Genomic DNA, 23,113 nt, shown 5'->3' with positions numbered 1-23,113 from the left:
TGGGTCAGCCCATGGCACGGTGATTTAGACAGCTGAATTTCACATGGTTCAAGTCCTGTACCTGGCATCCTGAAAAACACAGTGGGCACACAGGTGCATGTACCCAAAAGCCCAAGAGGAGAATGGAGGGTAAGGAATTGCAGGGTGGTCATCTCCTCCTGGGGGTTACTTTCTGCTTTTCTCTTTATATCTCTCTCTGGTGAGTGAATGTGCCCTAAAGGAAATTAAATAATAATAATAAATAAAGTCAACTGAGAATTTTAAAAAACAGACACACATGAGGAATGTCTACATAAAGCATATCAAACAAATATGTAAGACTATCCATCTTTGTCCATAAACAAACCTTCTCTTTCAAGAATGAGTTTAAATATGTCCTTCTCCTTGAATACATGCCAAATATCTCAGAAAAAAAAAACATGGTAACTTTTCACAGTTTTAAAAAAATTCCATCATATTTTTAAAAATAACATTTTGATGGTATTTAGGATCTTGTATCTTTTGTTTATCTGGTCTTCATTGGATTTAATGTTATTTAAAACCTACTCTGGCACAATTTTTTTTTTTTAATTTTTAAAAAATTGCCAGAGGGCACATGAACTTGCCAGAGACAGAGAAAAAGAGAGAGAGAGGGAGAAAGCACCCCCCAATAAGGCAAAGTCATGCTGCAGTTCTTTCTTCATTTCTCTATTATGTTGGGATTTGGGGTATACATGCACATGCATCTGGCATGGTTTTTAAGTCATTGGGGCCAAGATTCAAGCCATGGTCAGCCATGTGGGATCTGACTCCCTTAATCACTAGGATACCTGACCAGCCCTGTCATAATTTGTTCTCTAGATGGTATATGTCATTTAGATTATAAATACTAACAGAATAAATTAAGGACAGAAGCAAACAAGAATGTTTAATGAATCTACACATAAATATTCACAATAATTACTACTTTTAGAAAAAGGCTAACAGGAAGAGTAATGAATGCTTCCTTTGTTCAGAAGGTCACAATTTAAAAGAAAATGTCTAGGGAGAAAAATGTTCTTCTAGTGAACATGTATGTATGCAAAATAAGTAGGACACTTCCTAATAAAATATGCTGGATAATAAAATGTTGTTTATTGTACAAAATGTTACACTCTTTGAAAATTAAGCAAGGAAGTAAAGAAATGGGCAGGAGAGTGCTCCAAAGAAATAGCCAGGTAGAGTAGAGTACTACGTCCAGAAAGAATCGTTGTCCTAATACAGTATGTGGAGACTCATTAGAGAGCTTTGTGAGCTAAGAGTGTTCCTGGTGCCATGGAAAGCCTGTAAGTATTAACTGGGGCAAGGGAGGCAGAGAACATACAGGATATGAAAGCAGTAAGTCCTAATGATCAACACATTGAGTTAAATTAATTGCCTACATAAATGGAATATAGTATTTCACATACTTTTAAAAAGGCAGACTATCCCTAAGCTTTATTTTTTTTTTAAGTTTAATGTATTTTAGGCATCTAGTAGTCTGTCCTAGACAGTCTAGTAGTCTGTGAACACACAATATTCATAAAATGCATAATATATTACCTCATGTTTTCAGAACTCAGTATATGTTTCTAAATGAAACCGTATGTCAACAGTTATTCTAGAGGAACGAGAAGCCTTGTCTGGAATCCTTGTTTTCTTTGCTTAATGTTTCACTGGTACATATGTCATGCCGTAATGGTCAATATCCTCTCTGATTCTACGTGAAGGAAAACAGTGAAAGAAGCAGCTAATGTTTACCGAGGATCTACCATGTGTAATATGACCAGATCAGACACTTCACATTTTTTATCTCATGTTAATTCTGTTCATAAGGTGGATGTTATTTCTCTACCACTTAAATAAAGTATCCAAGGCTTAGACTGGGGGTGAAATATGCCTCAAGTCTTCCCAGCTGTAAGTGGTACAACTGATACTCAGTGCCACCAGGGTCCAGGCTCTTTTCACCCCATGGTACTGGCTCAAAATATGGCAAATGGGGAACCAGCAGTTAGCGTAATGGCTATGTTGCTGGATTCCCACGTAGTCGATCGTGGTTCTCATCCCAGACCCGGTGGCTTAGAACTCACGCCAGGTGCGTGTGCGTGCGTGCCCAAGATCCCGAGAGGAGAATGGAGACGGGATTGCGGTGTGACCATCCCCTCTGGGGGGTGATTTCTCACTTTCTGTCTCTCTGTCTCTCTCTGTCTTTCTGGCGAGCGCACGCACACTATAGCGAAAACCTCTCAAAAAAAAAAAAAAGGCAAATGGCTGAAAGATGAAGGTGCATCATTGATGTACTTTTATTCTTAAAGAGAGATTTTATTTCTTACAAAGTATAGTGGAAGGCTGATGGTAGAGGGAGACATCTTTCAGACTGATGGATAAAACAAACCTGAATGAAATTGCACTTTTAAAAAAGTGGGATTTCTGCTTTCACAATTAGTTTCTTGCATTGGAAGATCATTGAGTTTTGGAACATAGGGAACATACTTTGTAGTGTGGAAAAACATACGGGGATAAAAATGAAATAGAAGGGGCCAGTAGTTAGCCTAATGGCTATGTCGCTGAACTCCCATGTAGTCCACCCCGATTCAAGTCCTGGACCCGGTGTCTTAAACTCAAGCCGGGCGTGTGTGCATATGTGCTTCTTCTCCATCCCAAGAGGAGAATGGAGGAGAAGGGATTGTGGCGTGGTCACCACCCCTGGGGGGTGATTTCTTGCTTTCTGTCTCTCTGTCTCTCTCTGTCTCTGGCGAGCGCATGTGCCTTATAGCAAAAAGCCTCTCCAAAAAAAAAAAAAAAAGAAATAGAAGATGACTCTCAATAAAACTGAAAGCAAGTTTTATAAGGTTATGCATGGCAGCAGGAGTTAACAGTTTTTAACCCTAAAAGATCTAAAATGCTTATATGTCAGAAGAGTGTTTCATATACGGTAGACAACACTTTTTCTGTAGGATGAATTGATACTTTATGATATCAACATCAATTTGTGCTTCAGCGCAGACTGGCAAATTTCAAGTTCTAATGAGATATTCCTGAATACTATTAGTAGAAATATCAAAGCAATGATATTTTTATTATTTATTTTTTATACTTCTTGAAGATAATCTTAAATTATCAAGAAAAAATGAAACACATTCCTGTTTCTTTTCTAGTGCTCTGCTTCTTGTGGTAAAGGTATAAAGTACCGTGAAGTGCTCTGCATTGACCAATTCCTAGGGAAATTAGAAGAAAAATATTGCAGTCACCTCAGGAAACCTCGAACTCACAAAGTCTGTAGATCTGTCCGATGCCCTGCATGGAAAGCCAACAGATGGAAGGAGGTATGTGATACATTTTGGATTATATATGCATTTTTTTGCATTTAAATGCAAAATCTTAATTTCTCTGTTTTCAATGAACCTAAATGTTTTACTCTTTTATTCTGTTATAAACTCTCTTGCATCATTCTCTAAATTAATACCATACAGTGTTAACACATTTGCTAAGTCTATGATTAAATAACCAATTAGTTGTTTGATTTTTTTTTATGGCTATAAAATTCACTAAAAATTTTCTGTTGCCAAGTATTAGGGAGCCTCTCAAAATCATACTTTTCTTGGTAGAAGTAATAGAGTGATGCATTTAGTAATAGCCATATTCCTACCTTAAAATCATGGATTTGAGCTAAGGTCACAACTTGGAGGAGGCACTGAAAAATTCAGATGGGATTGTAATCAGAGAGGGAGAGGAAGAGAGGCGAGGCTAAGGCTCTACTGGGGAGACTCAGCCTAAACGAAGCTGATAAATAAATCCAGGCTGATAATTCATGTGGTCAAAAAGGGGTGGTTTTGGGGGCCATTGAGTGGCCTGGGACTTGAGGCACTGGACTCCCACATAGCAATTGTAGTTCAAGTCCCAGGCCTGGCGGTTTGAAAATCACTTAGGACACATGCATGTGTGTGCCTAAAATTCTGAGATGAGAATGAAGAAGAAGGGATTGCAAAACGGTCATCCTCCCTGGGGGGTGATTTCTCAATTTTCCTCTCTCTGTCTCTGATGGGCACATGCGCCTCATGGCAAAAACCTAAAAAGAAAAAAAAATGTAGTTTTTAGAATTATTTATTGTAATATCTGATTTACATATAATTACTGCATATCTTTGTGATGCATAGAGTATGATAATCAAATCAAGGATGTAAGCATAGCCATCATCTTCAACATTGAACTTCATATTGTACCCATTCAATATTCATTGTACTAGTTGCTTTTTTTTTTTTGGATGGGGAAGAAGGGTATATTAGATTATCAATGTCCTTTTTTACTTTGTTGCAGTACACCATTACATAACCTGTCACCCTCATTTACGTATATTCTGTGTCTCTGAATCATTTTCTCCTGAACCCTTCAACTCCTACCCCACTCTTCCCTGAGCATCCTTGGCATCTCCCATCACTCTACTTCTCTGTCATTGAGTCAGTCCATCCATAGACTATTGGGACATTCAAAAAACAAATGAAAAGAATGGTGATTTATACCTGCCCGGGTATACTCAGGGAAGCATGTTGAATACTTATTTGGAAAGGCATGCACTCAAAAGTGATTGTCCAGCGAACACCAGCTCAGGAAACCTTGAAAAGACAAAAGCCATGAATGAAGTTAAAAACATTAACTGGAGTAAATTCCCAAGGATTGATTTCAGTTAGCTGCGCTTTCCATGCAGCCATCTGGCCTCTCTCAGTGATACCCGCCCTCCCACCAGATGCTTACCTGTTTTTCAAAGGGTCTAGTCCTGCAAAAAGGGATGAACAAAAACAAACTTCTCCTTGTGCTAATGGAACTCTCCCAGCTGGCAGATGTTCAGTTACATCTGCTGGGGGCCTACAGGAAGTGTTTCCCCCCCTACAGAAAGTGTTTCTCCTCTTGGAGATCAAGGCTTTGGTGAAGGGCATCCTCTTTTGAGTGTAAGTGTGGCTCAGATTTCTCTGTAGAAGAGACACACTCTATCAAGTATTAATGTGCTGGGAATTGTGGTTAATGTTTGACTGAAAATCAGAGGTAACATCTGTTTTAGAAAAAGTGTATTCTTGAGTATTTGCTTCTACATTAAATTTTGATGAAATAAATAGGTTATTTTTCATGCCTTAGCAGAGGGCATGATTTAAAAGATCTCTCCATTAACCTTTTATTTAGCTCATGTTGCTACTACCATCAAAGTTGTTCAGAAGAGAAACACAGGGTGTGTATATCCTTTCTTTTTGTCCTTGGCTTTCACATTAAGTCATTCAAACTGGTTCTCTTAATTCTTATATCAAAGTTCCTCATGTGGCCCAGCCCAGCATCCTGGTGGTTAAAGGAGTTGGATTCCACATGGCCAACTGTGTAGTACAAGTCCTACCCTGGCAGCTTGAAAACAGAATGGAGAAATGAAGGAGAAGAGATAGGCGAAGAGACATGACCATACCCTATCGATGTGTACTCTCTCCCTCTTGTTGCTTTTCCATCTCTCTCTGGCAAGTGCATATGTCCTCTGACAACTAAAAAACTAAAGTAGCTCAAGCATCTCCGTTACAACCACCCAGTCTAGTTAAAAAGTTCACTATCTATTCTCAGACCAGCAATGGCCTCTCTGTACATATTTTGGTCATTATTTACTTATGTTATGTATACTCTCTAGAAGATCACAAGTATGCTCTTGTCACTTAATAGCATCTATAACTTACCATTGTCTTTAGGGAGTATGACTAAAACTTAACTTATACCCACTTCGACATTAACTTGGGTCATTGTCTTTTTTGATTTATTTATTTATTTATTTATTTTTATTTATAATTTTTCCTATAGGGTGAGTGCATTTGCCTGAGAGGGGAAAAACAGACAGAGGGAATGAGAGAAATATCCCCCACGGGGAATAGCCATGTTGCAGTCTCTTTTTCTCCATCTCCTCCTGGGATTTTGGGCACGCACATACACATGCCCAGCATGAGTTTCAAGCTGCTAGGTCTGGGACTTGAACCGTGGTCGGCCATGTGGGAGTCCAGCATTTTAACCACTATACCACTTGTTGGCTCTGAGGTCATTGTCTTTTTATCTAATGAAGAAAATGGATTATCTTATCCACTAAGTACCTCAAAGCTTACTAAATACTTCTTTGAACCCTGATTTAATTGCAAAAGGCTGTGGTGTTGCTTAGAGTGGGGGTTTGCATTACTTTGCCTGGACCACCAAGTGACAGAATAATGACAAAGTGGCTTTTTCTAAACAGGTGAAATACTGCAAAAACATTGACCATGAAACGTTACCAGGTCCATCTGGTATGCAGCAATTACCTCCCAATTGCCCCACTGGGCAGGAATTGTAGAGGGGGTGGGAGTAGAAATGGAGAAGCTTTTTGGCTTCTTGGCCACCAGCATTCTTGTTGATCCCAAAGGTTCTTTTGCTACTATGCAGCTGCTGCAGCTGCTACAGCTGCTGTGGTTGGTATTAATGAGGGACACTTTCTAAACCTTGACCCCCAGTCCCACAACAGTGAATCCATCATCAGTGCTAACAAATTGGCCTTGGCTTCCCACCAAATACACAATTATACAAGATCCACTGAGGAACATATTTCAGGGATTTCAAAGATACAGATATGAATATTGAGGGACTATAAAAAACATAGAGGTTTTTGTACAGGATCTGCTCTTTGCTCTTTGAATTGGTTTTCTTTTTCATAGAAATTGGCTTCATTCACCCACGCAATCCCTAAATCTCTGCCAGAAACAAATGACCACTTGTGGTTGTTGGCTTTTGATTTATTCTATAAAAAGTACCCGTATGAAGTTAACAATTGCAGTCTGTCAATGCACTACATATAATAATGTACTCAACAGAAGTGTAATTTCAGAGGTGGTTACAAGATAATCGCTGGTTGCTGCCTTATTCTGAATGCATAAATTGTAACATTGCTTTAATATAATTGCTCACTCTCAAAATAATTTCATTTTATTACCATTTTACATGATAACTGAAATGGAAAGATTCATTTGGTAATTTGTGACCACAGAGGTACTCAAGTGAATTTTGAAGGAACACTCTTCCTTCGGTATTTGACATTTTTGTTTGTTTGGTTTTTTGTTTTTTAATGAAAGGATGTAGTAATGCATTTTAATGACTACTCCTAAACAGGAACAAGCATTGCTATACAGGGCCATTTGTCCTGTATATCTTTAGAAGCTAATTAAATACTTGAATCATTTAAGAAGAATAAAAGATCCTGTTCCCAATTTCCTGGAAGCAAGAGGATTTTTTTTTCCACTTAATTTTATTTACTTGGGAATAGCAACTACACTTGAAGTTCATGTGTTTAAGGATAGCATCATGCTAGATTTATATTCTGCATTGTCCTAGGCCCATCTACTCATTTAAGTGTCACCTGAAAAGCAGTCTCTGTGATCAGGAAAAGAAAAATATCCTAAGTTCTTATCTTCCTTCAATAATGGTAATCCTACTGGACAACCTAGAATGATGCTTAAAAATTTTCATTCTTAGGACCAGCAGGTGGTATGGTGGTTAAGGTGCTGGACACTCCCACGTGGCCTACCACGGTTCAAGTCCTGGACCTGGTGGCTTGCTTTCTCACTTTCCCTCTCTTTCTCTCTCTCTCTACATGTGTTTCTTTCTCTGGTAAAATTAAAGTAAATGGATGAATAAATAAAATTAAATAAATAATTTTAATTTTAAAATAAATAAAATAATTTTATTCTTTTTTAAAATAAATTTTGTGAGAGGGCACATGTACTTGCCAAAGAGAGACAGAGAGAAAAGGGAAGTGAGAAAGTACCCTTTATGGAAGACAGTCCCATGCAGCAATCCCTTCTCCTCCACCTTCCCCTCCTTTTGGGATTTTGGACACACACATGCATGCACCTATTTGGTACCTGTATATTTCCTAAGCTGTCAGGTGGAGATTTTAACTGCAACCCTATTCAAGCTAGAGGCAAGTGAAATCAGCCAATTGCCTGATTCTTCTCAGAGATTCATCATTTTATTCTTGGATTTTAAAATAAGAACTAAGACAAAAGATGAAATAAGTTCCAGATTCCATATATCTACTGCTTATTGCCCCACACCTCAAGTCCCTAATTTGAAAAATAAATGAAAACCATGTGCTAAATACTAGATATTGAAGTGATTTTGTATGTCTGCAATTCCATTTTTTTTTCTGTTTCTAAAACACCTAAAAGCTTAAGTTATATTTTCAAACATTTATGATATGTGTGTGTGTGTGTGTGTATACACATATATATGTGTGTGTGTGTGTGTGTATATATATATAATTTTTAAAGTGACGAATTAAAAAAATTTAAGTCTCTAAGACCCCCAGTCATGAACATAATCTCTTCATCTCTATCCCCCAGTAATCAGTGATGTTTCTACTGGTAAAGGCAGGCTGAGGCTCAGGGACAGTGAAAATGAATACCTGCTCTGTGGCTGGGAGAACAATGCTTGTCTAGTCAATAAAATTTGTTTTTGCTGCCATGTCCCACATGGCTAAACGAATGCATGTTCTGAGTGGGAGCAGCTGTGGATTAGAGAATAAACATAAAAATAAACACACAAAGACATACAAGTAAAGAAAAGTGGGAATCAGGCAGTCTTGACTCCTCTGATGGAGGCATCTGCAGCCCTGGACTATTCCCAGGCTTATTCTTTTTTTAAATTTTTTTATTTTTATTTTGCTTATTTATTTATTTATTTATTTATTTTTGAGAGGTTTTTGCTATAGGGCGCATGCGCTCGCCAGACAGACAGAGAAAGACAGAGGGACAGAAAGCGAGAAATCACCCCCCAGGGGGGATGGCCATGCTGCAATCCCTTCTTCTCCGTTCTCCACTTGAGATCTTGGGCATGCATGCACATGCGCGTGAGTTTAAGCCACTGGGTCCGGGACTGGAACTGCGGTCGAGGTCGACTACGTGGGAGTCCAGCGACATAACCATTATGCTAACTGCTGGTCCCCCAGGCTTATTATTTTAAAGGGTAGATTAGGGAAGGGGAAGTGGAATGCAAAGCCAGTTGTTTTCAGATGTTAATTGACTGAAGATATGAAGACACCTAGTGCCATGTAGTTCTATGTAAGTTTTCTCTAATCTTCTCAGGCCAATTCTGATTAACACATGTGAGTTCCTTTCACTGATACTGCCTTGCAGTTTTAGAGACAGAGGTAGAGAGTGCATTTGCATGTTAATGGTGTTTATTGCCATGCAAATGACTGCTCATGGAATAGTATTTCTGCATGTGTCTAAAGGTCACAGTGTTTGCTCAGATTTGGGCTGGTCCCTACATTTTGCATTTCAATGCTGGTCTTTAATCCTCTTCCTTTATCAATTTTCTTGATATTTAAGTTGACCTTTTCTTGAGTAGGTTGTGGTGACTGACACTCTGATCTGAGGCACGTGTCAATAAATTTTTCAAGGCAGCAATAATTGTATCTCTGCAAGAAAAGAAAAAAAAATGAAAAGGAGAAGGGACTCTACAATGTTATGAGACACTTTTTTATTCCATACAGCTGCAGGTATTGTATTAATATTCACTATGCAGATAAAGAAGCAACAGGCTAGAGAGGTTAAGTTGGTTGTGCTGATCATAGTTTAGGAAGTGTTAGGGGCAGAAATCAGAACATAAATCTATTAAAGCTTTTCCCACTGTACTTGGCTATTATAATTAATTCATTATTATTATTATACTTGGTTCATATTTATATTTCCTTAGCAATATATTACTCCCCCCCACACACACACCAAGAAGGACACATTAAGTCAAAAATTGCAAGCTGTCACTTGCTACATATGACGATGTATTTGACAAGAAGGCTATTTCTATGTTGTACTGAATTCATTGCAAGCTTTTTATGAAAAAATTGAAGTGGGGCCAGACTATGGCATGGTGGTTAAGGTGGCTGGAACCCATATGGCCAACGGGGTCGTTTAAGTCAAGTCCCTGGTCTGGTAACTTAAAACACCCTGGGTGCCTGTGTGTGAGAGGAGAATGGAGAAAGGATTGTGGTATGACCATCCCCCTGGGGGCGTGCTGTCTCAAACTTTTTATATATTTATTTCTGGTGAACACAGGTACCAAATAGCAAATTTTTAAAAAATCTATTGCGTAAATATGAGGCATATATGGATTTTTATAGGTCATGGCTTCAGTAGATCCCATATTAAATATGATGTAGTTTCTGAAATTATTGGACCATATCAGGCTACATTAATAAAAGGATAATGTTCATTTTTTTGGCACTAATATTAAGTGGTCATATATTTCAAGCAGTGTCTGTTCTGAGATACATTTAGTAAGAAAAGTCTTGGAAACTTTCTAGATCCTCAGAGAACAATCAAATGGTATCAACTATCCTGTATCCATTTTGTGATGCTCTGTTGCTAAAAGCAAAAGCCCTATTTAATTATTGGCTTAAACCATGAAGACCTTTATTATGTACATAAGAAAATTAGAGTGATCCTGTTTTGTTTGTTTGTTTGTTTGTTTGTTTTATCCTGTTGTGTTTTTGTTGTTGTTTGTTTTCAATTTTGCTAAAGGGTGCATGTGATTACTCAAGAGAGACAGAGAGGTAAAGAAAGAAAGCAACCCCCATGGGGCATGGTCATGCCACAATCCTTTCTCTTCTGTTTCTACCTTATTTCAGGATTTGGGCATACATGTACACATTCCTGACACATTTCTCAAGCTGCCACATTTTGGACTCCAATTGTATGATTGGCCATGTGGGGTCCAGCTTGCATAATCACTGAACATATGCTCGCTCTACTGGTTTATAATTTTGATTCAACATCTCTATGATATCAGGATGCTGGATTGGCTTTGCTGTGATTTTGTTGGTCAACTCTTAAAGGTCATAAAATGATTATCACAGTTCCAGTCCTCACACCTTTAAACTTTCTCACATGAAAGTAGTAATATCTTTTTTTATGTATGTATTGATAAGGAGTATAGATTCTGGAGAGTAAATAAAAGTTTAGAGAATATTTAGTTCAATATAAGAGAGCGTATACCAATGTAAATAATGCATCAAGAGGAAAGATTTCATTATTTTCCATTTATTTATTTATTTATTTATTTATTTATTTGGGGGGAGAGATTTTCGCTATAGGATGCGTGCGCTCGCCAGACAGAGAGAGACACAGAGACAGACAGAAAGCGAGAAATCACCCCCCAGGGGGGATGGTCATGCCGTAATCCCTTCTCCTCCATTCTCCTCTCGGGATTTGGGCACACACGCACACGCGCCCGGCATGAGTTTTAAGCCACCGGGTCTGGGACGCGAACCGCGGTCGACTACGTGGGAGTCCAGCGACATAGCCATTACGCTAACTGCTGGTTCCCTCACTATTTTCCTTTTAAATAATTTTTTAAAGAGAAGAATGAGTCAGCCTTGACAAACCCATTCTTATGATGCATGCTGCTCTGCAATAGGTACTATGGCTACAGAACCTGTGCATCTGCTAATATTTCACGTCTCTACCTATGCTGTCAAGTCTTTAAATCCCTAGTGTATGCACTTTTATTAGAAATTGGGTATTTGACTGGTGTTTCTGTTTGAGTCAAGTTATGCAGTAAAGGTGAGGTAGCATGTTCCAATCAATTATTTCTGTTATACTGCATCTATAGCCTTATAGTGCTTTTATATTTGTCACATAGAATTAAAAAATAATAATATTTAATATGCGTATAAATATGGAGTTCTATGAAGCCATTAAATAAGGGATGAGTATTTTCATGTTATAATGTATCCTTGGGAAGTTACTTTAGCAAGCCACTTAGAATGGATATATCTTTACTCTATCTACAGTCATAGGAGGAACTGGCTTTGAGCAAAGATAAAGAGTTCTGCAATAGGAATTTTAAATTGAAATGCCCTTGACATATCTAACTAGGTAACATATCAAATTCTTGAAAATTCATGATTTTTTTAAAGAGAGATATTTTCTATTGGGCATGTGCACTCCCTGGAAAGACAGCAGAGAGACAGAAGGTGACAAATTACTCCCTAGAAAGATGGCCGCATTGCAGTCCCTTCTCTTTCAGTCTCTTCCCGGAATTTTGGGCATGTACACACACTTATCTGGTGTGTTTTATGCTGCCAGGTCCAGGACTCAAACGTCAGTCAACTATTTGGGAGTTCAGTGACATAACCATTATACCATCTGCTGATTCCATGAAGTTTTTTTTTAAATACATGAAAATATAACTTCATAACTCAGAATTATAATCAATGATGGAGATAGATTTGGAAATTGCTTATGTATAATTGCTCAGAGAGAACTCGGGGCGGGGGTGGGGGGTGTAGAAAGAAGTCAGTTGTAAACAAAACTCTGGAATGTGCTAATATTTAAAGAATGAGAGGACCAATAGATGACATAGTGGTTAAGGTGCTGGATTCCCACATGGCTGACCATGGCTTGAGTCTCAAACCTGATGACTTGAAAACCACAATAAATAAATAAATGAATACATTTTTAAAAAATAAAGAAAGAATAAAATGGACTTGGTTAAGGATCCTGAAAAAGGGGGCATTTAAGAAACAAGAGGATAGCACCTACAACTAGAAGGGATTTTGACCATAGAAGTTAGACTGGCTCAGCACAAACTGATCAATGGTGTCAAATGTGTTGGTGGAATTAAAAGAAATATTTTTAAAATTTCTGTTGGATTTGCCATTTGGGGTTGTTGATGACATCAGGCTAAAAAATATTTGATTTAAGCAATGAAACCTTCTCTGTTCAAATCTACAATCATATCAGCTTACTCTTTTGTACTAAAAACTGAAAAATGAAACTTTTTACTTCTCTGCAGTAGTTCACTTTATTTTCCTTTTAGGGAAGAGATCTATATTAAAAACAAAGTATCTACCCATGGTCTCAGTGAATTTTTCTAAACACATGCTATGTTGAAAAGAAAATCTCCTTCCCCCCACCAAGAAATTACTCAGTCCCAAAGTTCTAGGGCATAGGGAGCAGAAGAGAGTCCCAGCTGCCTACTGCCACCACACATTCCACGTTCTGTTCTGACACAGCACTCTTTGGCCATGTCTGCTGTGGCTCTGATGGGCTCTAGTATGGCATGATCTATGGTGGCCATCACTCCAGAATGCACAGGAGCTAAACTTTGGCAGATCCATATGGTGCATGCAGAGTGGGCAAGCCATGATGGCTTGGTTACCTCCACTTAGATTTTGAAGGATGAAGCTGCTCAGAGCCTTGAGCATGTGACTCAGGGGGCAAGCATCTGTGAGGGTAGAGTCATCGCAGGGTGTCCCCATGAAGGTGGTGGTGCTTGTAGAGCTATTGTGACAGAGGTGCCCTCATGACCCCAGACCACTAGAACCATTGGTGTGGTATCTAGTCTGGGGGAGCCCCAGGCAGCTATGTACAACCTAAAGAGAACTTTGGCATGGGATACACTCAGTAAAAGCCAGGAGAACAGGGCCTCCAAAAGACTTGGGGGCCCCATCCCTACTCCAATGTGTCCTAGAGGTGAAGCATTGAATCAAAGATTATTCTCAAGATTTAAGGTTTAATGTTTGCTTTGTTAGATTTTAAACTTACTTGAGACCTAGTACCCTTTCTATTGGGTTGTGGGGAAATTTATATTTTTTTCTGTTTTTCTATGCAAAAATATCATGACTTTTTCAGCAACCCCGAATGTCTATTTTTCCTTTTTGTAATGGGAATGTCTGTGTGATGTTTTTCTCACCATTAATTTGGAAGCACATACTTTGATTTCACAGACTCACAGCTGGAGAACAGTTTACCTCAGGAAGAATCACAACTCACCCACATTTGATTTAGATAACATTTAGATGAGACTGGACTTTAGACTTCTGAGTTGATGCTGGAATGAGTTAAGACTTTGGAAACTATTAGGACAGAATTAATATATTGTTCAAGTAAGAAAGACATAAAAATTGGGGAAGGAGGGACAGAATGCTATGGTCTGAATGTTCATGTTCCCCCAAATTCATGTGTTTAAACCCTAACCCCCAAGTATTAGAAGGTGGAACCTTTGGGAGGTGATTAGATCATGAGAGTGGAGGTCTTACAATCAGAATTACTAGGTCGTTGGGAAAACCATGATGTATATTTCTGTTTTTCCATGCAAAAATGTGTCATGATTTTCTTGACAACCCAACAGTTTTCTTATAAAAGAAACCAGAGAGCTACCTTACCCCCTCCATCATGTGAGGATACACTGAGAAGATGACTTCCATGAAACAGAAAGTGGACCCTCACCAAATACTGAATCTGCCAGTACCTCGAACTTGGAATTTCATTCCTCAGAAGTGGCAGACATGAATTTCTGTTTCAAGTTACACAGTTTATGGCATTTTGTTATAGCGGCCAGACAGACTAAGGGAACCACTAACTAGAGGCAGCTCCTCGGGCAAGTGACTTTCTTCTCTGTATCTTGGTGTCCTCAGCTGTGATTCTTTCTTTACAGAGCTATTGCGAGGAATAAATGTATGGGAAGTGTTCTATGAAATTTTACTAATAGCACAGAATTTTCATTGTGCAAATAATAAAAATGAGACCTGAAGAGGTTAAGAAGAGGTTGTCTGAGTTTAAAATGTATAAAACCAGCTTCTTCAAATTCCTGTCTATTGAAATATAATTATGTATTAACAAATTAGCAAATATTTTAAGCCCTAAAGGGTACAAACTACAGTAGTTACCACAAGTAAAAAGAGAAATATAACACCATCTTGGATGTTATTGTTTGTTTGAGGGAGAAAACGCATATAATGTAAGAATTAAAAAAAAAAAAACTTTGAAAAGCAATGTAGTAGAATAGTTATAATCAATTGAGTCATAAGTTTTATAGACATTAGCACATTTAAGTCAGAAGAGAGAGTTACTAACTAGGATACAGTCTAACATAGCATGGTTTGCTTGTCTTCATTTCTGTAAGGCTTGAAGAGACTTAAAAATCTGTATCAGACCAGACAATGATCAAAAAAGTTACTACATATATTTTCTATATAATGCATAAAATAATATTGAGCTATGTTTAAAAGAAATAAGGAGATCAGCAGATGGTGTAATGGTTACATTGCTAGACTCCCACGTAGTTGACCACGGTTTGAGTTCCAGACCTGGCAGCTTAAAACTCAAGCCAGCTGTGTGTGTGTGCATGCCCAAAATCCCGAGAGGAGAATGAGAAGGGATTGCAGCATGGCTATCCCCTCTGGGAGGTGATGTCTCGCTTTCTGTCTCTGTTCTCTCTGACGAGCACATGTGCCCTATAGCAAAAACCTTTCTACAAAAACAAAAAAGAAAAAATAGAAATAAGAAAAAATGTAGTGACTCTACTTGTTATTTTTATATGATGTGACATTCTCTAGCTATTTTTTTATATCACTTGTACTCTTTTGTAGTGCTCTGTGACCTGTGGTTCTGGGGTTCAGCAAAGGGATGTGTTCTGCAGACTGAGAGGTACTGGTCGAGTGGCCGAAGAAATGTGCGATCAGTCTACCAGGCCTTATTTTCAGAGGCAATGTTGGCGCCAGGATTGCGTGCAGTATCAGTGGATTGCAGGAGAGTGGCTGAATGTGAGTATCAACAAGTTAAATTCCAAAGGTACTGCATGTAAGAATATTTCTCTTATTTCATCTTTGCATTTTTAGTGTTCTACATCATGTAAGAAAAAAGAGACGCATCGGCTAGTGAAGTGCACTGATGCACAGAATATTCAAGTGAATGAAAGTTTCTGTGATCCTTCAACCAGACCTCTTTCAACCAAAAAATGCAGGAACCCTCTTTGCAAGTACATTGTGGTCACGGGGGACTCATCACAGGTAAGGCAAAAGAAAATAATAATGATAATAATAATAATAATTGTTACTTCTGAATGAAACAGCTGGGTGTAGAATTTGACCCAGTTGAAACTGAGTCTAAAATTTGAATATAGAGGGACCAGCAGTTAGCATAACGGCTATGTTGCTGGACTCCCATGTGGTCGACCACGGTTCGCATCCCTGACCCGGTGGCTTAAAACTCACGCCGGGCGCGTGTGCATGTGTGCCCAAGATCCCGAGAGGAGAATGGAGGAGAAGGGATTGCAGCGTGGCCATCCCCCCTGGGGGGTGATTTCTCGCTTTCTGTCTCTCTGTCTCTCTCTGTCTGTCTGGCGAGTGCACACACCCTATATAGCAAAAACCTCTAATAAAAAAATTTGAATATGGAAGCACATGATGGACGTGCATATCGATCTACGGAATGAAACCACTGACTGTTGGATGGTGCACACAGAATAATAGAAACATGCATTTTTCTATTGTTAGTGGCATGGTGGTTAAGACAACTGGATCCCACATGGTGGAGTGTGTGGTTCAAGTCCTGGGCACGGCATCTGAAAATCATACTGGGCATGTGTGCCCAGTATGTTTTTTTGTTTTGTTTTGTTTTTCTATAGGGCACTTGCGCTCGCCAGAAAGAGACAGAGAGAGTGAAAGCGAGAAATCACTCCCCCCCCCCCACCGCCCCTGGGAGGATGGCCACAATGGAGGATGCAATCCCTTCTCCTCCATTCTCCTCTCAGGATCTTGGGCACGCACACACATGTGCCCGGAGTGAATTTAAGCTACTGGATCGGGGACTTGAAACATGGTTGATCACGTGTGAGTCCAGTGACATAGCCATTACGCAACTACTGGTCCCAACTTAATACATTTTGACGTAAAAAACAGTACTATATTCAAAATAAAGAACACCTCCATTGTCCCCCAAATCTTCGTCCTACTTTTTAATTATTTCCCTCCTCTCTACTTTTCTTCGCTACTCATCATTTTATATATTAGCGATCTATAAGAAGTTGGTTTTCCTTTTCTAGAGTTTTATATAAATGAAGTCATACATACTTTTTATTTTTTCTGATGCAGTATGTTTTGAGATTTATTTAGGATGAATACTATGTATAACCATAGTATGTATATCTATTCCTTTTATTGTTGAATAATATTCCACTAGATGTATATCTTCAAATTCACTAATCTTTTCTTTCCTAATATCTGATCTGCTTATAATTTCCATCAAATTTATTTTTCATCCCAGATATTCACCTTGTTTTAACATGTTTAATTTAACCTTCTTTTATACCTTCCATGTATCCACTTAACTTTTCGAATGTACAAAGCATATTGGTAACTTTTAAATATTCTTCTCTGCTAATTCTAGCATCTATTTGTATGTTGACTAGGGAATTTTAGTATATTTATGAGTTTGCACAAACATTATTGTATATATTTTTTTTTGTTCTTTACGTTTTTTGCTTTAGGTATCATGTTTAAGAAACTGCGGCCTATTCCTTGGTTACAAAGACTTATATCAGTGTTTTCTTTTAATCCTTTACTTACTTTACTCATGCCTTTATGTTTTGCTGCATTTTGAAATAATTTTTGTATATGATGTGAGGTCAGAGTCCAGTTTCATTCTTTTCCATGCTATACAGTTCTCCCAGCACAAATCGTGGAAAGACTATTATCTCCCCATTGAATTATTTTGTCATCCTTGTGAAATCAATTCACCATAATGTATTGGTTTATTTCAGAGCTTTCTATTCTTCTCTGATCCTCATGCCTATTCTTGTGTCATTACCACATAGTCTTGATTACTTTAGTTTTATAGTAAGTTTTGACATTTGGAAGAGTGAGTGAGCAAACATTGTTCTTTCTTCTCAAGATTATTTGGCTACTCTGAGTCGTTTTCACATGAATTTTAGTACCACCTTATCAAATTCTGTATAAGAACCAGCAGAGATTTTGTTAGAAATTGAAATAAATCTTAGTCAACTTGAAGAATATCTCTATCTTTTTTTTTTCAGTGTTTAAACTTTCTTTATTTTCCTAGGCTTTTTAGCAACATGGTCATTTGTGCTTTTTAGAAATACAATAAAGTTATCTCTGCATCCTAGCAAACAATCATTTAGAAATATTTCAGAATTCAAAAAAATGCAAATAAGGTAGCAAAGTATTCACACACAAATTCTTAACTGTTTTTTACCTATCTTGTAACTTTATATTTACTTATTTATCAAAGATTATAAATGTTGAAGTCAGAGTCCAATAGTTTTTGCTACATGTATTCTTTTTTTAAAGACATTTTTATAATTATTTATTCAATTTTATTTATTCATTCATTTATTTTAATTTGACGAGAGAGAGATACATAGAGAGAGAGGACAGTGAGAAAGCGAGCCACAGGTCCAGGACTCGAACTGTAGTCGGTCATGTGGGAGTGTCCAGCACCTTAACCACCACACCACCTGCTGCTCCCAACTATATGTATTCTTTTAAACAGAAAGATTATTCTATGAATTTTAGGTACATGAAATACGAATCTTAAATGCACAATATTTAAAATATGCTGTATCTTTCTACATCAGTAAAAATACCAACCATATCAAGATATGGAACATTTACTTTTCATGTGAATTCTATGCTACTTACTACATAGCTTCTAAGTGTTATACGCCGTATTGTCTGTTTTATAAGTGCAAAACACCTTGTTATATGTGTGGATGCTAGTGAAAAAGTTGCACTCTATTTCTATGACTTATAGTTTCATTATCTTTAAATGCTTTTATTTTGTTTTATACAAATCAGAGCATTCTAGATTATAGACCGGTTTCTGAACCAATATGAATCTCTTTAATACGGATACTCAACCAGTACACGAGTGTAACTCATCTATACCTCTTTCAATCCACTTTATGTATCCTTAATGTTTTTATTTTGGTACACTGTTTTCACCACTTCCTTTAATCCAAAAAACTGGATGTACATATTCTATTTTTGTTAAGACATATTTCAATGTCAAATTTTTTTACATGAACTATTAAATGACATAGCGTTTCTCCATGTAACATGTACACAAATCAAGGTTTTGTCCACCCTCCGTCCAAGTGTTTTATACTACTGGTGTAAAATTATGGACAATCTTCCTTCTTTCCCCTCTATAATTAGGAATAAGGTAAATAAAACTGTACCAGCTACTTTCTCCAGTTTTGTCAGATAAACATTTAGAATGCCTTCACTAGTCCCATCCACAATGACAAAGCACTTTTATTGTACTTATGTTTAGCTTAAGAGAATACCTATCTTTATCTACAGCACTACATACTAAGAATAAAACAGTACCTATTTGTACAACATATTAAACATATGACATGCCTTTTTAGTTGAAAACTATATAAACAAAAATGTTAGGCCCAACTTACAAAGCTGCTTTTATATTAATTTTTATCACCTTATAACAATTTACACTTAATGCTCCTTAACTAGTTTTAACGGTTGAAAGTTTCTTCATACAATTGCCCTCCTACTCCATTTATTTTGATTCATGTTCTCTGTTGGCTGCAGTAAATCATGCAGCAGAGTGTTCAGGGAAGGTTCTAGGCCGATATACTTTCTTTAACTGCAGTGTAACTATCTTTTCAGTAGCTCCTCTTACGAACGCCAACCAAAAACGAAGATAGAAGGAAGCTGGAATATCTCTATCTTAATAATATTGTCTTGTAATCCATGAATATAGAATATCTCTATTTATTTATGACTTACCCTCTTCCAAAGTTATTTTGTAGTTTTTAGTGTTTAGTTCTTATGCTTTGTTTCTTAAATTTATTCCTAAAATTTTATTATTTTTATGCTTATACAAATAGAATTATTCTCTGTATTTTAGATTTTCATTGTCTATTGCTAGTGTTTTTGTTGTTTGTTTAATGACTTTTCTCAACTAACCATAAGTTCCTTGTCACATGTGGTCATTGAAGGATCTGCTCACTTAGTTTAGTTGCCAGCTAATGCTGGACAATTATTTCCTTAAATAATTGGAATCAACAGTCCCCTAGTTTTTGCCACAGGGCTCTGTGGGTCTTTGTATATGAGTTTGGGGACACCTTCAACACTCTGTCAGCCAGTTGACAACTCTTCTTTATCCTTAACTTCCTGCTTGTGCAGAGTTTTGAGGTCAACCCAAAATGAGAGTATGGAGTATAGAGCCTCCAGTGCTTCCTGCTAGAAGACAGTCCTGACCATGTGCATAAAGCTCTATGTGTCTCTGACCTTCTAGATTCCCATGAATATACTGGATATTTTCAAAGTCACTATGAACATCTTATTCCCCAGATATCCCTTTAACACTTTTTGGCTAGCATATCATTGCTTTAACCATTATTTACAAGCTTTGGAAGCAGCGAAGTTAAGCAATGGCTTCTAATTGTATATAACAAATGTCTCAGGCTTTAGTACTAGAAAGGTCACATCAAATGAAGACACCCCCCCCAAGTAGGTCTTCCAAAAAAACCTCTAAGCAGTTAAAAAAAAAAAGACTGTTGTCTGGGAATCATTCTTCAAAGGACATCCAAGTCTGTTCTGCTCCCTCTGGTGGCTGCCGGACTGCCCGGTTCACTGCGATCGCAGGACTATTGACTATCAAGGCTGCCACCACCTGGAAATAAGGGAACAGAAATAAGACAAGTTAAAACAACCATAAAATTTGTTCTTCTTACCAAAATTTAGCTATATTTTTAAAATAAATGACTCGAGTTACTTAAAGCTTCAGTTAATTTTCAGAGTTATGAAAAAAACTGATCTGGCGAATTTTACTTGTTTTCTCATTGTTTTTATGAAAGAATTTTTGTGCTTACTCTGCAGTTTTCACTGCTATCACCCCTCTGTATATGTTTTAATTAATTAGTTTTTCTCTTCATTAAAGCTCTTATTTTCCTGCTTCTTTGCATGCCAGTTAATTTTTTATTATGATATTAATTTGTGATATAACCTTTTTGGTTACTGAGCATTTCTTATTTTATATATATATATATATATAGCTTTATTCTGGAATATAGTTATTTTGTCTGAAAGAAATTTGATACTCTCTTGCCTAGCTCTTAAGATTAGTTAGGTGTTGGGCTAGAAGGTGATTTGGTGGGTTAAGGCACTGGATTCCCATGTGCCTTAACCCATGTGGCTGACTGCAGTTCAAGTCCTGAACCCAGAGGTTTGAAACTCATGCCAGATGCATGTGTGTTTGTACCCAAAATCCTGAGGGAAGAATAGAGGAGTAGGAAATCACACCCACGGGATGATTTCTTGCTTTCTGTCTCTGTCTCTCTGAAGAGCACACATGTCCTACAGCAAAAATCTTTTGTTTTTTGGTCGGAACCACCATCTTCCAGTAATTCACCAAAATGATGAACATAAGGGTAAGAGGAGAAGCACCCAATATATGCTCTCTAGGCCTTTTAGAAAACATGGAGTGGTTCCTTTGGCAATATATTTGCGAATCTCTAAGAAAAGTGATATTGTAGACATTAAGGGAATGGGTACTGTTCACAAAGGAATGTCCCACAAATGTTATCATGGCAAAACTGGAAGAGTCTACGAGAAAGAGTTACCCAGCATGCTGTTGACATTGTTGTGAACAAATAAGTTAAGGACAAGATTCTTGCCAAGAGAACTAATGTGGGTATTGAGCATATTAAGCATTCTAAGAGCAGAGATAGCTTCCTAAAACATGTGAAAGAAAATTATCAGAAAAAGAAAGAAGCCAAAGAGAAAGGTACCTGGGTTCAACTGAAGTGCTAGCCTGCTCCACCCAGAGAAGCACACTTTGGGAGAAACAATAGAAAGGAGCCTGAGCTTCTGGAATCTATTCCCTATGAATTCACAGCATGATGGGTATTACAAATAAACTAATCTATAGTCTTTAAAGAAAATAAAGAAAAAGAAAGAAAGAAGAAAAGGACTAGGTAGGTGAGACCAGTACATTTTTAACTCCAAGATTAATTTTTCCACTCCACTGTGGTAAGATTCCTATGTACTCTACCTATTTCCCCATGTATAGATGCTTCCTAACTTACTGTGTGGTTCTGTTTCAATAAACCCATAATACTAACTTGAAAAGAGCCTAAGTGGAAAATGAATTTCACACATCTAATCTTCTGAACTTCATAGATTAGCTTAGGTTGGTTTAAATATTCTTAGAACATTTATATTAACCAACAGTTGGGAAAAATGATATAATTAGAAAGCCTATTTTTATAACAATGTATTACTTATTTCATGTAATTTCTTGAATAGTTTATTGAAAGTAAAAAAACAGAATAATTGTATGAGTACACAAAGCATGGTTTCTACTGAATATGTATTGTTCTGGCACTGTAGGAAAAGTGGAAAAGACATTAAGTCAAATCACTGAAAGTCAAGGATCATATATATATAAGGTTTTCCTGTATGGCTGGAGGAAACAGGCATTAGACCCCAGAGCCAGATACAATGACTCATAAACCTTTGGTTGGTTTTTTCCCTGGCCTCTGTTAGTATTCTCGTATGTCTGATCAGAAATTTATTGTCTCCCTTTCCTAGCCAAGAGTTGGACACTTAAAGCAGTTGGCCGGAGCAAATGCAGGATTACTCTTCTTTTCCCTTCTTGTTGGGATCATTTATTTTATTGCATCATGACAAATGTCTTAAAAGTCATTGTGTGTGTGTGTGTGTATGTGAACATGTATCTATATTTATATCTATAGATATATATTAATTAGAGGGTGTATGTTCTTGCTGGAAAGAGACAGAGAGAAAGAGAAGGAAAGTGAGAAAGCACCCTCCCCTTGGGGGATGGTCACATTGCAATTTTCCCCTTCATTTCTCCCTCCTCGTGGGATTTTTGGGCACACATGCACACACATACACATCACCCAGTGTGTTTTTCAAGCCACCAGGTTTGGGACTTACTGCAGCCAGACATGTGGGATCCAGCTGCCTTAATACCATGCCACCAGCTGGTCTTACATTTTTAATTAAAATTTCTATTTTATGAGAGAGTAAGAGAATGAACAAGATGGAGGGAGGGAGAAAGAGAGGAGAAAGGTATATACATATATATTTTTAAATTATTATGTTATTTTATGCATTTAAAGTTGACCAAAGAGGGACAGAGTGAGAGAGAGCAAGAAAGAAAGTGAGACAGCAAGCCACCAGGTCGAGGATTTGAACCATGGTCGGTCATGTGGGATTCCGGCACCCTTAATGACCATGCCACCTGTCGGCTCCAAGAAGCATGTATTTTTTTTTTTTTTT

At 37.5% G+C, this 23,113-nt stretch overlaps 1 protein-coding gene across 1 annotated transcript in view; it reads left to right on the top strand.

The window, feature by feature from the left end:
• The window catches only part of ADAMTS20 (ADAM metallopeptidase with thrombospondin type 1 motif 20), a 183,356-nt gene that overhangs the window by 137,163 nt on the left and 23,080 nt on the right, over positions 1–23,113 (top strand). The window contains exons 29-31 of the mRNA XM_006168548.1: positions 3,156–3,323; positions 15,413–15,586; positions 15,662–15,832. Of these exons, the coding sequence (XP_006168610.1) occupies positions 3,156–3,323; positions 15,413–15,586; positions 15,662–15,832 (513 nt within the window). The remainder of the gene's footprint in view (positions 1–3,155; positions 3,324–15,412; positions 15,587–15,661; positions 15,833–23,113) is intronic.

This window comes from Tupaia chinensis, unplaced genomic scaffold (assembly GCF_000334495.1).
Source record: "Tupaia chinensis unplaced genomic scaffold, TupChi_1.0 Scaffold145870_1, whole genome shotgun sequence".
In the NCBI taxonomy this organism is placed as follows: domain Eukaryota; kingdom Metazoa; phylum Chordata; class Mammalia; order Scandentia; family Tupaiidae; genus Tupaia; species Tupaia belangeri.
This window is presented reverse-complemented; position numbering and strand designations above follow the sequence as displayed.